General features: G+C 42.1%; 1 protein-coding gene across 1 annotated transcript in view; it reads left to right on the top strand.

The window, feature by feature from the left end:
• Window positions 1–286: 286 nt before the first annotated feature.
• gspt1l (G1 to S phase transition 1, like) overlaps window positions 287–15,701 on the top strand; it is an 18,456-nt gene continuing 3,041 nt past the window's right edge. The window contains exons 1-13 of the mRNA XM_031871169.1: window positions 287–751; window positions 1,669–1,713; window positions 7,618–7,869; window positions 8,763–8,796; window positions 8,900–8,977; window positions 9,229–9,409; window positions 10,289–10,443; window positions 10,871–11,011; window positions 11,101–11,194; window positions 11,928–12,008; window positions 12,737–12,910; window positions 13,257–13,346; window positions 13,501–13,669. Coding sequence (XP_031727029.1) covers window positions 559–751; window positions 1,669–1,713; window positions 7,618–7,869; window positions 8,763–8,796; window positions 8,900–8,977; window positions 9,229–9,409; window positions 10,289–10,443; window positions 10,871–11,011; window positions 11,101–11,194; window positions 11,928–12,008; window positions 12,737–12,910; window positions 13,257–13,346; window positions 13,501–13,669 — 1,687 coding nt within the window. The 5' untranslated portion in view covers window positions 287–558. The remainder of the gene's footprint in view (window positions 752–1,668; window positions 1,714–7,617; window positions 7,870–8,762; window positions 8,797–8,899; window positions 8,978–9,228; window positions 9,410–10,288; window positions 10,444–10,870; window positions 11,012–11,100; window positions 11,195–11,927; window positions 12,009–12,736; window positions 12,911–13,256; window positions 13,347–13,500; window positions 13,670–15,701) is intronic.

Genomic DNA, 15,701 nt, shown 5'->3' with positions numbered 1-15,701 from the left:
ACTGTTTAAAATTAACATTTAACATTTTTTAATTTTAAATGTTGTACCTAAATGTAATGATCTTTCCAAACGAATAAATGCACATTATATTAGACAGTCAAGTATGTTGTATTACTAAGCAATATAAAAGTCCATCTCCTTTTGCTGCAACAAAATGAATCGAATCTGCAGTTGAAAAGGTCAGAAACTAATGGCGTAAACTGGCTCTTACTAGCCTTTGGGGAATGTATTTTTGTTGAGCTCAGGAGTCTTTCGATTCAACGTTTTCCGCTTTTGAATAAGACTTCATATCCCAGAGGTCACCGCGTGTGGCACGTCGACTGACGGGACGCCTTAGCTCACGCGGACTGTCTCTGGGAGTGCTGAGTCGAACATCCTCTCACCGTTAGAAACCGGCTGCTGTAGTTCACTGAATCGGAGACAAACCATTCCACTTCGAGTTGGGACGCTCTCACTTACTCCAAGGGGTGACCTGAACGTCAGGTTTTGGGCGGACACTTACGGAGACCAAGAACTGCGTAGCTGAAATCTCACACTAGTGAAAATCCAAGACCCACCATGGACCAGAGAGACACTGCCCCTGATTCATGGGAACAAGAGGACGATGTGGAGGCCACGATTGACGGACAACTTGATTCAGAATTCGCGTCCCTAAATGTGAACGCGAAACCGTTTGTGCCCAATGTGAACGCCGTCGAATTTGTACCCACTTTTGTTGTTAAAGCACATTCCGAAAATCTCGATTCTGTTGGTAAGTTCATAGTCACGTTGTGGAGCTACTTTAGCTAGCAGTTAGCAGTTGCTAACATGAGCGTGGGCTAGCTAGCACCGTACAGACACGCGTTCCTTGAAGCGCGACACACTGCTGGGGTGTTTGGTGTTAGTCATTTAGATGGTATGCCTGACACTGTAACTTTAACTATAACCCACCAACCGTGTTAATGCTACTCAGGCGTTCGACTGTAGAGTGGCCTCATAGCTTGTTCATAACTGTCTTAAGTCATCAACCCAGCCGGCATTAGCTAGCGCCGGTTAGCTGGTGTGGTTTCACAAGTGAACGCCTGAGTCGCTCAGTGCTAAGTCAGTACCTTTTGAGCTAAGTAACCAAACTGTTTATTCTAAACAGTAAATAGGGTCAAACACCCATGTTCTCGTTGTGAAACAACTTCACCTGATGGTTAAAGCTAAGCTCGCCATTAAAAATCATTTCGTGGGAATGGAAGTGTTTGGTGTGACGTGGATGTTCTGACGAACTGCTGGTCAAGAGTGAGACAACGTGTCCTACTGAAGACCTGGACGAGACTGAGTGATCACAGGCAGTCCTCATAGGCCAACGCTTTATTTTACTGTCAGTGGTTTCAGAACCTTCTACTGTCGTCTCAAACACTACCCATGGACTATTTTACGGAATGAAAGTGTGTGCTCCAACATGTGGAGGTGCTTGACATAAAAACCTGTAGTCCTCCAAATGGAACAGGTTCTTGTTTTCCTCTGGCGTTGACTTGAGGTGGCTTCTGAAGGCACATTGAAACCTGTGTATGGAACGTAGGAAAATGTCTTTAACACACTTTCCTCTTACTTTATGAATTCAGCCTGTAGCAGGAAGAGTAGGTCAGGCTGCTTTCAAATGAACTTAAAACATGAACCTAACCATTGTTTCTCTTTTAGTTGCTGTTGAAAAGATATCCACCATGGAGGTGTCAGAAAGTGCCGGTATGTATGGAGTCTGTTTGTGTGTCTCACACATGCTGCTACTGCTCGCCTCATTGTCCTGACATGTGCAGGCCCACACTGAACGCATTGGAGTAACAAAGCTTTTAGTGACTCTTGCATCATGAGTTTCAGAGACCCAATTTCTACCTTCTGTAGTCTTTCAGCAGTATTGACTCTGAGCATCTACATCTGCCACACGGTGCCTTTTTGCAGATTAAAAACTGAGTTCAATGTTTTTAACCACAAACTAACTGTAAAGTGAGTTTAGTTGTAGATAAGGATTGGTTAGTCTTTTGGTTTGTCTGGTTCTTGCTCCTTCACTGTGATATGGCCATATGTCAGTGGGAGATAATGCCACAAAATGTTCAGGAACATTTTAGAGAAGCATAAAGCGAATCCACCATTCAAAATCAGTTGAGCTGATTACATGTTCTTACGGTCTGTCATGATAACTACTTTAGATCAACGATGTATCGTCAGAGAAATATATTGTGACGGTGGCTAAGTGGAGAGCAGGGCCGTCCTTCAATCAGAGGATCGATGGTTCGATCCCCGGCTCCGCTAGTTGCATGTCGGTGTCCTTGATCAAGACACTCAACCCCCAAAAAAAAGCTCCCGTAGCTGTGCCTACGGTGTGATAGAATCTAAATTGTAAGTCACTTTGGATAAAAGCGTCTGCTAAATGACTGTAATGTCATTCATTCATTGACCAAAAATAAATATATCTATCCATCTATCCAAGTACAGCTTCTCAGAGCAATGCACTTTTAATTCTTAAGAATATTCAGACATTCGAATTAGAATGTGAAAAAAGTCAAATATCGTATATAAAGGAATCATAAATGTGTTTACACGTGACAACCACAACGGTTGGGCCACTTTTTCTTGGGTCATATAGCTTGTTGGCTGTGCACATATTAGACAGGTTTCTGTAATAGACATTGAAAATGAATAGTTACGGGCAAATGCAGTCATGTAGCTAAATATTTCCATAACTACTGGAAATCTACACAAAGTATCTAATGCAAGGATTTCTCTCTAAATTTCACAACACTAGAGCAGGGGTGTCAAACATATGGCCCGCGGGCCGGAACTGGCCCGCGGGCCGGAACGCCACGTCATTTTATGTGGCCCGCGAATCCGTTAGATTAAAAAAATATATATAATTATAATAATTTAAAGTTAGACTTGATAATAAAAATATCCCCATAGTCGAAGTTATGAGATAGAAAGTCGAAGTTATGAGATACTTAAACACACAGTCACAGAAGCAGCTCTTTGGCTGGTTACTGTACACTTGACATGGAAATGTATTGTGAGTACATTGAAGATACTTTAAAACACATGAAATACTTCACGTGGGATTGTGCAAACGCACCCTTGAAAGGATTTTAAGCATTGAACAAAGTTATTGTAATAACTTGTGTTTGATATTTGTCTTTAATAGTTTGATCTTTGATAGAGAAATGTGGGTTTCTTAACCCTAAATTAAAAGGATTTAAGTTATAACAGAAATGTGCTTAAATATATGTTTACATTTATATAACTGCATGTACAATATTTTTACACTTAAATAAACAATAATCAAATGCAGAGACAGTTATTTACCAATATGTTAGGAGTAGTTACATTTACACAGTCTTACATTTACAACCGGCCCTTTGAGGGAAACCATGATGCTGATGTGGCCCAGAGTGAAGATGAGTTTGACACCCCTGCACTAGAGAGAATGCAAGATTAAGGTACTTCCGCTTTACCTTTCAGCCGCCTGTCTGTACATCATGATCTTGTGTAGTGCATTTATTACGTATAACCCAAATCTTCGCTGACCCAGAAGTGTAAAACATGCTAGAAAGCTCCAGCAGAGACTGGTATGTCTGAAGGTTTGGGTGAAGCAGGTGTAGGTTATTTGCAGCAATTGGAGGCTCGAGATTGTTCTCATTGGATGATGTTCAACATGTGAAAGTTCCTACACCATGTCGTCATCATCATCAGTCAGTCTGGTTTTCTCCTGATTGGCCAGCAGATAGAGCTGAACACAATATCTTCTTTTTTCATTGAAAGCTTTGATTTGGTTTTTGAATGAAGCCCAAACAGTTTTTGATGGTCGTGACAATGTTGTTTTTTAAAATGCTAAACATCAACAAATGTGATGTGGAAAAGAATATTTTGTTATTGTGAATTATTTTTTAGGGTAACAAAAGGCACGTTAAGATACTAACGGTATCAACGATGCCAAACCATGACTAATCTTAGACCACAGTCCTCACATAGTACACCACACAGGCGACTGGAGCGGACACAGGGAATCATTGGTTATTGAAAAATGTGATTAACAATTTCAAATGGCTCTTATAATCTACACAATGGTTAACCACATAGATTAATTTTGACTGAGTGTGAGTGACATACTTAAGTTTTTTGTGAACTTCACCACAATGGTTGGATGTGTATGAATGTTATGGTCCTGGTGGACAGGTGGTACCTTACATGGTGGTCCTGGTGGACAGGTGGTACCTTACATGGTGGTCCTGGTGGACAGGTGGTACCTTACATGGTAGTCCTGGTGGACAGGTGGTACCTTACATGGTAGCCCTGTTATCAGTGTATGAATGGGTGAATGATGACATGTCGTGTTAAAGAGCTTTGAGTGGTCAGAAGACTAGAATAGAGAGAAACAAGTACAGTCCATTTACCATTTACACTACGTGCCATAATCCATGTTGTGGACACGCCTTTAACAGGCCAGCATCCGCTCTTCATGTGAAGCATTCTCACTAACTGAACTGCTTGCCCTCTTTCTGTAGTCTTCGATCATAAGTCTCCAGCCAAACATACAGAAAAGCAAACTTATGATCTGATCAAAACATTTTTCATGTACTGTAGATGCAGCTTGTATAGCTTGAATAAGTTGTGCACACATTCAGCTAATGGATTCTAAAATGTAGAAGTGCAACAGTAATCTGATATCATCGATGCAGAGTGAAAACATTGATGCATGTATTTAAAAATTCCAATGGCACTTTTGTGTCCTCCTTCCTACTGCGCCCAGTAATACAATTGTCAAATCATTTTTTAGTTGCTCACTGAATTTCTACTAATATAACCTGACTGTGTTAAATAGGCATATAATATCCTGGCACGACAGTAAGAGTTGCCATTGGCAGCCAGTTAGAGAATTTGGCAACCAATTCTTGAGGTTTGGTTTCCGTCAGTGGCAAGCACTCTTTAACATAAAGGTACAGCAAAATGTGCACCTCAAAATACATCGATTTCAAATAATCGTATTAGTGATATTTAAATATTGTGCTTACAGTCAGAAGCTGACAACACTGCACATGCGTCAATTGTGCGCACAGTCATCTCTTTTAAAGATGATGGAAAACCACATTCAGTTGTTTGGCTGTGGGGGGAACGTTTGACTAACCCGTCAGCGTCACAATTATTAAGCTGACATACAACTGAAGTATCTTAATCACGGGCCACCATACGTTGAGATCCAGCAACCAAAAGCTGATGCCTGGTTGCCAACCTGGCATCAGCTTTCAAAGTTAGTGTTAAGCCCTGCTTATCCTCTCATACCGTTACAGGCTCCTGGAGCAGGTTGCACCAACTGGTCTTAACTAAGCCTGGTCTTTGGAACAGACTTAAAGTAGGTTGCACCAACCAAACCTAGTCTTAACTTGGCCCGGTCTTAGTGATGCACGCTCGTGTGAATGCCCATGCAGCTATGCCTATTACCTTGTGTTTCCCAGGATTGAATAGGTGACACTTCCTGGACTCAGTTTGATCAGAATATGTGTCTGCCTTCTGTTTACTGCAGTGCAGAATCACATCTTCATCAGAAAGTTGCCTTGTAGGGCTAGACTTACTGGTGTTGTGTCTCTGTGCACAATACTTAACTGAAGGAGGAGCCTGCTCTACCACTGTGGTGGCTTCTTCTCCCTGTTGATGCTGCTCCATGTTTAAACTCATGGCATGATGGCTACCGCTGCTCATGCTGTCTGCTTTCCATGTAATGGCTATGTGAAGGCTAACAAATGCATGGAGCTAACTTACTGCTCCCACAATGCATTTTGTGCATCATAAGATAGACCCAACTACTCAATGACCACTTTCATTGCTAACTGTTTTATGTCTTTTAATGGATGAGTTGTTGAAGCCCTATAGTCCCTTTTGTTCCTTTAACTTACATGTATTATTACATGTATAACAGTTATTCAAACATTAGCTGATGTTTTGATGTACTTATAATAATGGAAGAAATAAAATATTTAGATGAGGTCCCAACAAGCCCAAAGCCTACGAACACATCCACTGGCCCCGTCGTTCACAGTAGAAGAAGTGCAGATTGTAGCCTTAACCTTTTCTCGATGGGAAAGTTTCTATCGGCATTGTGTCACTGCAGCACATACTGTTGCTGTTCTCTTCTGACACGTTTGTCAATGTACTCCCATTTTACATGGCTCTTTTACTTCATCTGAACATCTTGGTTTCATAGTAAACTCTAAAGATCCAGTAATCATTTTAATAATCTACAGACCGCCCAGGCCTAACTGTTGTTTTTATCCAAGAATTTGCAGAGCTACTCTTCCATTTTACCTCAAAGTATGACAAAATGCTTATGTTAGGTGATTTTAACATGCATGGCTGCTGCCCTTCACAGACTTTTGTCACTGATTGAATGGAAACCCTGGAATCTTTTAACCTCACTCAGGCTATACAGCCCCCCCCCCCCCCCCACCCACTCAAAGGGTCACACCCTGGACCTGGTTATTACTATTACTATTATTATCTAGTTCTTTAGTGGTCTCAACCTTGAGACTAAGGATATCTGTGTTTGATCACAAAGCGCTTTTATTCACACCTGTCAGACTGTCCCGGACTCAGTTGACCCCTGAGAGACAAAAGGTCGAGTAGAACACCCAGCCAGTTCATGAATCCACAGCATTTAAAGAGACTGTAGGAGAAAGGAACCATGTATTTTATAAGGGATGCAATGAGGACTTATCAAACGGCAGTTAAAGGTGCCACAACTTCCTTCTTCTCCAACTTAATTTTAGCAAATCACTCAAATCCGAGAATTTTATTTTAGATAATCGACTCTGTGGTCCCACAACTTTTTTTACAAACAGAGTCGAGGACGTCAGGCAACCCCCCCCCCCCCCCCCCAACTTGATACAGTTGGGCCCAGTATTGTATTGATTATTAATAGCTCAATAGCAACAGGAACTGTTCCAACTACTTTTAAACATGCTGTGGTCCACCCTCTTTTAAAGAAACCTAATCTTGATCTGTCTGTTCTTAGCAATTTTAGACCCATTTCTAAACTTCCATTTTTATCAAAAGTGGTTTCATCCCAGCGTTTAGCTTTAATGTGTCTTAATAACGTCTTGGAGAAGTTTCAGTCAGGGTTCAGAGCTTGAGACCTGATGATCCAAGAAGCCTAGCTGCTATTTTAGACTGTCTTAATGAGACACATTTTCTTCAACTCAATAACTCAAAATCATATTTAGTCCCTTAAACCAGTCAATCAGTCCCATTAAAAGTGCCCTTGGCCCCCTGCTGATTAACATAAAGTCCACTGTCAGAAATACTTAACAGCAGCCCTACCACACAGCAGCCGTAGATGAATAAGGACCCTTCTCCTTTATTCCTCAGGTTTATGTGGGACTAGTGGCAGTTTTTACTGATTGATACAGAAAACCCCATGTTTATTAGGAGCATCTTTGCTTCTTGTCTTTTCTTTTGTTCAGACACTGATCACAGCAGTTTACAGTAAACAAGGTCTCTTGTGATAAAACCAAATATGCTGCTGATTCTTGATCTGCAGCTCAGTGGTGGTTAATGAGCTCTGTCTGTATTTCACCCTGAATGATGTGGACTGTGTTGGTGGCTGTGCAGCTCCAGTGGAAAACGGCGACTCGGAGATTACCGCAGAGGAGCCGTGGGACCAGAAAGAGGTCGAGCCGGACGAGGAGGAGCCAGGAGGCGGGTCTTATGGGGACCGGGGACCATCGGTGGCAGCAACTACGGAGGAGACGACTCCGGAGACGATGGAGGAGGAAGAGGAAACGCCAGCGCCCAAGGTGCCACCTACTCAGCCAGATGCCCCCAAGAAGGAACACATCAATGTGGTGTTCATCGGACACGTAGGTCAGTGATAACACCTGTCTTTGTGTCTATTGCCATTCATTGAATGATCACATTAACAGGAGGGTCGGCAGATTACCAATTCATAGTTTCTTTATAAGAACTATAATTGACAGCGAGGCTCCAGCCAGACTAAACATTTTTCCTAAAACCCTCACCAGAAATAATTTCAACCGTCCCGAAGTTTGCGTAAACCGTCGTAAATTTTAAACGTTATCCTTTTACCTCATCTATAGTAGTTACAAAAACAGTCAATTCAAATGTATTTTTATTTAAATATTGCTTTGATTTAAATAAATCTTGGCGCGTGCGTCAGTGACGTTACGGCGGCACACGTGTGCAAATATCAAACTGATTGGCCTATCAGCTGAAAAGCAGCTGGTTTGGATCGGCAGCCTATTTATCGGTGCAACTCTCTATAGAAATGGCTCTCAAGAGAAAGGTGGGGGTATCAATGATGTGACAGTCAGGTCCAGCTGCGTGTCCTGTCTGTTAGTGTCACCACTCCACCTTTACTCTGTCATCAGTCATTGTGGCCTGTTGGCACTCAAAAGACTTCAAACCCAACGGTTCAGAACGTCTCTTCTCATGTGGTCGCACAGCATAAAGTTCAACAAAGCGTTGCTGAAGGTGACGTGGTCTGAGGCAGCTCTGAAGCTAGCCAATGACGGCGGTCAAAAACTTTGTTACTCAATTTTAGCTTGTCTTTTGGTGAAATATGAATATAATGATGCATGGCAATATCTAACTATATGGAAAGTGAATACCAACTTTGACGCTGCGGTGTTCCGTTATTTAAAACCTCTGGGTTTTGGACATTCGAGGTTCCCTCCCGACAGCGACGCAATGTAATACACCGTTTGTCTGATCTAAACCCGGTCTGCGTTCTTCTCTAGATGCTGGCAAGTCCACTATTGGGGGACAAATCATGTGAGTAGCAGTCTTCCTTTTAATGGTTCACCGCCTTTCCTTGTAATAAGTGAAATGACATTCACCACATCAGGCTTTGACTTGTTTCCATCCTCTTTAACAGGTATCTAACAGGCATGGTAGACAAAAGAACCTTAGAGAAGTACGAGAGAGAAGCCAAGGAGAAGAACCGGGAAACCTGGTGAGTGAAAGCTCTGTTACTCAATCTAGAGCATGGAAAGATGCTCTATGCTGACTGAACTAAAATGGATATAGTTGTGAGGTTTGACTCTTAATTTTCATTTGTATTGAGTTAATATGGTCAGGAACCATGTGTGGCTGTTTAATCAGCTGGTCCAATATTAGCTGAGATCATCAGCGTAGATTTAATAGATACATCTGTATTAGTGTCTCAGATTTCATTGTGTCCAATATGAATTGTCTGTCTCCCAGGTATCTGTCTTGGGCGTTAGACACTAACCAAGAGGAGAGGGACAAAGGCAAGACGGTTGAGGTGGGCCGAGCCTACTTTGAGACAGACAAAAAGCACTTTACCATCTTAGACGCTCCAGGCCACAAAAGCTTCGTTCCCAACATGATCGGAGGTGCATCACAGGCGGACTTGGCTGTTCTGGTGAGTTCAGAGAATGAAAGTGGAACATCAGATCAGAGCTTCATTAGTAGGCTTTGTGTACCCAGTAGTCTTTGAAAGCAAAGAGGTCCAGCAATTACAATCAGCTAGGGTTGAATTTACTGAATGTCAGTTCTTTCGGTACATTTGAAGCTTGTATATTGAGGTTTTGGAGTGATGCTTTGAATGTCTGTCAACATGTATTATAACATAATAACACAAAATCCTCAATTTGAATTGTGATTCATCAGACTAAAGTTTTATTTTAAGTAAATCAACTGTCTGGAGTGAATATGAGTGCAGGCCTCCCTTTGTGCCGAGCTGGAGAGTTAACTGTTTTTACCGCAAAGAAAAGATAAACGGCAACAAGTATAGATTGAAGCAGAATCTTTTGTTTGATTAAAAACATTTTTTGAAATGATTAAATCTATCAATGGCTTTTGAACTTGACAATGCTCTGATCTGTATCTGTTGCTGTGCAGAAATGTTGCCTTTGAATAGAAAAACCAAAGTGCAGCATTTGACTGTTTATTTAGAATTTGATTGTCAACGTTATGAATGAAGCTTCAAACTATTCGGTACAGACTCGCATTACCCAACCTTGGAGACGAAGGCACATGAAAGCATTAAAAGGGAACATTCACTGTCAATAAGTGAAACGGCAACATAAAGTAAACCCCTGCTCCATCAGGGTTCCCATTGAAAACGCACTGATAGCTGTTCAACCAAATGGCCACAAACAAGTTTCTTTATGTAATCTGTAACATCTTTATATGTTAAGAGACTTTTGTGACATTAGTTGGCTACAGCAAGGATTCACTCTTGTGTTTTTGTAGCACTTGTAGACAAAACCACTGACTGACTGAATGTGTTGACTCTCAGGTGATCTCTGCCAGGAAAGGAGAGTTTGAAACTGGTTTTGAAAAGGGTGGACAGACGCGAGAGCACGCCATGTTGGCCAAAACAGCTGGCGTCAAGCATCTGATAGTTCTGGTGAATAAGATGGACGACCCGACAGTCAACTGGAGCCTGGAGAGGTGGGTAGATCCACTGATCGACCGGAGCAGAAGCACTCTAAACTCACACTGAGCAGCAGCTCCTCAGTCACATTTGTAGAATATCAATAAGTAAATTAAAACCGATGTGACTGTGCTCAAACTGAATTACAAATCAATTTGCATGTCCTCGCTGAAACCTTGTATGTCCAAAACCCTGTGTTTTTAGTCGACTTTAAAGTTTGTTTGTTTTTATATCTGGTCAGATATGTGCATGTGTCATGGCAGTGTTTTATTGGCCTGCATTACATTGAGGTGCTCTAATATTTAGTCTCCTTTATGTATGTAAGTGCCATAGGATGTTAACCCAGATACCGAGGACTCGGTACATGTCCTCTACACACACACACACACACACACACCATATATTTGAAGTCCTCCTTGCTCCCTCCTGTTGTTGAACCCTCAGGTATGAAGAGTGTAAGGAGAAACTAGTGCCATTTTTGAAGAAAGTGGGCTTCAACCCGAAGAAAGACATTTACTTCATGCCGTGCTCCGGACTGACCGGATCCAACCTGAAGGAGCCCACTGACCTGTGCTCCTGGTACACGTACGTCCTCCAGCTTCCTCTCGTCATGCTGACTGTGTCCCCTGTTCATCCATGTCTACTAACTGCTGTCCTATTCCATGTCATTTCAGAGGGTTACCATTCATTTCACACTTGGACAGTTTGCCACATTTCAAGAGATCAAGTGATGGCCCCGTCAGATTGCCCATCGTAGACAAATACAAGGTACGAATAGCTTGATTCGTGCCTTTACAAGGAAGCCCATGAAAGGTTGTTGGTTTCAGACAGATGCCACCAAGCATTGGCGAACACATTTCAACTTTCTGTAGGTGCAATGTGGACGTCTGCATCCCAAAAGTGTAGACATTGGTAAAACACTGGTGTTCAGAATGTTGATTGTATTTTATACATAACGTACAAAACCACACTTGACATTGAACATAAAAGGGCTCACCTAAACAGAATACACTTTGAATATGTTGCAAGGAAGGCACGTTCTGCTGTCGTCCTCTGATCCATCTGACATTTAATAATTACAAAACCAATTTGCACAAGCTGTACACTGTTATTTTTGAATCTGTTGCTGGTGGTTTGAACTTGCTGGTGCATGATTTAACAAGTCTGCTGATTAAGGGAACGCTCTGTGTATTTCACAGTATACCGTAGTGTCTGGTGTCATTGTTTGAACCTGCAGGCAAACCTATACCACTTTTATTAGTACACAGATTAAACATGTGAAGTTTCTGCATTTACTGCCCTGGTTGTTGAAGCTTGACTGAGTTTATTGATCCCTCTACTGTTGAGGGAGTATATATGTAATGTGCACATGGACAGTGCTATTATCCAACATTTGCTTATCATATCTAAGTTTGTACAAAGTCTTCTCTGTGAACTGACACAACAGAATCTTTAATGGAGTGAAGTAAACACGTGGTTCTCTATCGATCTATCTCCTCAGGACATGGGCACTGTGATTCTGGGCAAACTGGAGTCGGGCTCCATCAGTAAAGCACAGCAGCTGGTCATGATGCCAAACCGGGTAAGATATCCCACAAGCCCTTTCTTCCATCAGCTGGAACCAAGAAGTTGAAAGACGAGAAAGCAAAAAAAAAAACTATAGAACTATTTTTTAGTTTTAGATTTTCTAAATGGTGTCAGTGCAAACATCCAAATGCCTTCCACTGACTTTCACTCAAACATATTTACTATATAGAACATGCATTGTTTGTGTCATCAAAGAGTAACTAAACCCCCGAGTGTTGGCTGAAGAGCCTCTAGAAGGTGATGCCGAGTCGCAGCTATCGTCTGTTACCATGTAGCATTCTAATCCCAGTACAAGCCTTTCTCTGCGACATCACACCGTCAGACACGGCCCTTTGTCACCTGGCTCCAGATCAGCCAATAGCACAATTCATTCACAATAGCTAAGTTTGAACCACACATTTATAATACAATATGTAGAATTAAATCCATCCACAACACTACTAAATACCAATTACCATGGTTTTCAGCTGAAACCAGTGGTTTGGGGGTTTAGTCCCGAATTCTTCATGTTCCTCATAGATGAAGTATTGAAGGGATATAATGTGTTAAACTGAAGCGATCTTTGCGTAAATGTAATTACTGACTATTGTCAACTAGGTATCTTCAACTTAGTCCTACACATCAAGTTTGCCCTAGTTGTTAAACGGCACAAGCAAACACAATCTCAGTCATTCTTTGTCTTCTCCTTGTCCCCTCCATGTTTGTCTACCTGTCCTCATGCAGCATGTGGTGGAGCTGTTGAGTCTCCTGTCAGATGATGTGGAGACAGACGATGCCGGGCCGGGGGAAAACCTCAAGCTGCGGCTGAAGGGCATCGAGGAGGAGGAGATCCTGCCAGGTTTCATCCTGTGTAATGCCGAGAACCTCTGCCACTCAGGGCGCACGTTCGACGCCCAGGTCAGTGTCACTCAGCGGCTCCCAGTCCCACAGCCCCAGTTTACTGTTGCTCAGCAATGTAAGATCTGGGTTCACTTCCCAGCAGCAGTGCACCCGGTCCAGCCAGGTATTCCAACCATCACATGTGACCGTGTTAATGGGCGGGGAGCCACTAAGGGATCTGTTCCCGATTGGAGGACTAGAGCGTGCAGCTGGTGTGGTGGTCCATCCCTCCCCGTTACCACTGTCTGGATACCTTTGAGCAAACTGCACCAGTGGAACCAGAGCAGTGGGAGTGTTCATTAAAGTGACAACATGTCTGTTTTTGTATGCACCTGCTCATAACCACTGAAACTCTTACTCACAGATCGTCATCATCGAACACAAATCCATCATCTGTCCAGGTTACAACGCAGTCCTTCACATTCACACCTGCATTGAAGAAGTGCAACTTACAGTAAGATCTAATGCTAACTTAACTGTTACCCTGTTACCATGACGCCGCTGCAGAAAGACAGTCTTGTTTTCGAGGTGGACTTGTGACATCTGAGCAGTTGGCTGATTGTATCATAGCTGTGTATGTGCTGATATTCTGTTACTTCTGTCTGCAGGCCTTAATCTGTCTGGTAGACAAGAAGACTGGAGACAAGAGTAAGACACGGCCACGATTCGTCAAACAGGACCAGGTCTGCATCGCCCGTCTGCGCACGGCAGGAACCATTTGCCTCGAGACCTTTAAAGACTTTCCTCAGATGGGACGGTTCACCTTACGGGATGAAGGTACATTTGATTGTCAATTTATTGATGAATTATGTTTTTGATTAAACATTTAGTCTATAAATGCTGAAAGAAAGAATGTGGTGAGAAAATACGCGTTACAATTTCCCAGAGCCCAGTGTGAGGTCTCCAAATATGTTGTTGTTGGACCAGTAGCCCTGGACCCCAAAGACATTCAGTGTATAGTGAAGAAACATTGTTTGCACGATAAATGACTTCAAATATCAAGATTAGGAGGTGGTTCAACTAACCACCTCCTAATAACCTCATTAGGATGCCAGCATGACGGGATGCTGCGTCATTAACACATGATGCATAAAGTCAAAATCAATGTAATTAACACAATGACAAGAACAAACTCACAAGAACCAGTCACACATATTTATATGACAACAAAGCAGGTAGAATAACAGAAAACCCAAATAACACGATTCAACAGGCTTCTGCACAATCCAGCAACACTGCAGCGCTTAAACACGTATTCCACCACACACTGAAGAGCACCATTCAAATATTATTCACATCAGAGGGAACAATATTCACCATATCATAAAAACGACACCATAGACAAATGAAGACAGTAGTAACGCTACTTGGATGTAAAAACAAAGCAGTTCACTTACCAAAGCTGCTGTTCCCTTAAAGACAAAGTCATCCTCCTTTCTTTGTTAACAAAGAGTTCAATGACGCGGTTACGGTTGTACAGAACATCGGTGTGGTTCAGTTCCAGTAAGAAGTCCTTCTCTATTCATGGACGCCAGTGATGACAGTCGAGCCTCCCCAGTTGTATTTCTTGAATACGTTTTAATGCGTTTGAGGGCTGAAAATGTCCGCTCCACAGAGGCAGCAGATATTGGGACTGTCACCGCCCAACATGCCAAAACGCTAAAAATGTAGTGTCACGTAAAAACGTCTTGCATATCTTTGAACTTTAACTCTTTCTACTACAAAGTTCTGCTAGCTAGTTTTACAACAGTCACGCGATTGCAGCTGACCAATCAAGCGGCATGTTAAGGCTGACGTACTTGTAGGCCACCTCGGTAGCTCTGACACATCAAAGAATATGCCCAACATGCCAAACTAAAGATCTGATTGGTTGAAGACTATGACAATCAACAATATCCTCCCCATTCACTTAAAATGCAAAAGGATTCACTTGTGATTCTGAAGGGCAGATTTCTTTACCTAGAGACAGCGTAGGGGTGAAATCTGATTGGATAAAAGCTCTACTTAAAACAAGCTTCCAGCGCAACTGAGGAAGACAGTAGCCATCTCCTGATGTCGATTCACAAATGATTTTTTTCAACAAGGAATTATCTGTAGCCAATCAGATGTCTCTATTGTCAACTGATCACATGAGTGCGCCCCCATGAGGGAATACTCTTACGTCCACACAGGGTCGAAACCTGGGAACATGGTGGAAAGGAATCAGACGGCCCAAAACACTCTAAAGAGATACAGAGGAGAGACCATCATCTGGCAAACAAACTGATAACGCTAGCTCAGCTAATGTTAGCTAACACTAGCCAACATGCGCCGACACTGGGGAGACGCACTACTCTCAGCTGTCATATTACTAATATATCAAAGTAATGCAGGCTGCTCATGTCTTCTCTGAGTAACATCTATACTGCAAACCAAGGCATTGGTTCCTTATGACAACTTTAAGGAAGCAACTTAGCTACCTGACAACTTAACTGGATTGGTTGAAAATGGAGAAGACATCTGATTGGCTACAAATAATTCCCTGTGGAAAATAATGAATTTGTGAATGGATGTTGGTTCACACAAGCAGTTTGTAAATGTAGGGTCAACAGTTTGTAAATGAATGTAACATCCAATTCCTTTAAATACATATACCTGTGGATTTATTTTATATTTACTTAGAATAAGAAATAATTGTGTACATCAGGAATATGTGTGTGTATATATATATATGTGTGTGTGTGTGTGTGTGTGTGTGTATATGTGTACAGTTGTGTGAAAACGTGTTTGCCCCCTTCCTGATTTCTTATTTTTTTTTTGCATGTTTGTC

Source organism: Anarrhichthys ocellatus, unplaced genomic scaffold (genome assembly GCF_004355925.1).
Source record: "Anarrhichthys ocellatus isolate YVR2014 unplaced genomic scaffold, GSC_Weel_1.0 scaffold56, whole genome shotgun sequence".
NCBI classification, from domain to species: domain Eukaryota; kingdom Metazoa; phylum Chordata; class Actinopteri; order Perciformes; family Anarhichadidae; genus Anarrhichthys; species Anarrhichthys ocellatus.
Note: the sequence above shows the minus strand (reverse complement) of the source record. Positions and strands in the feature narration are given on the sequence as shown.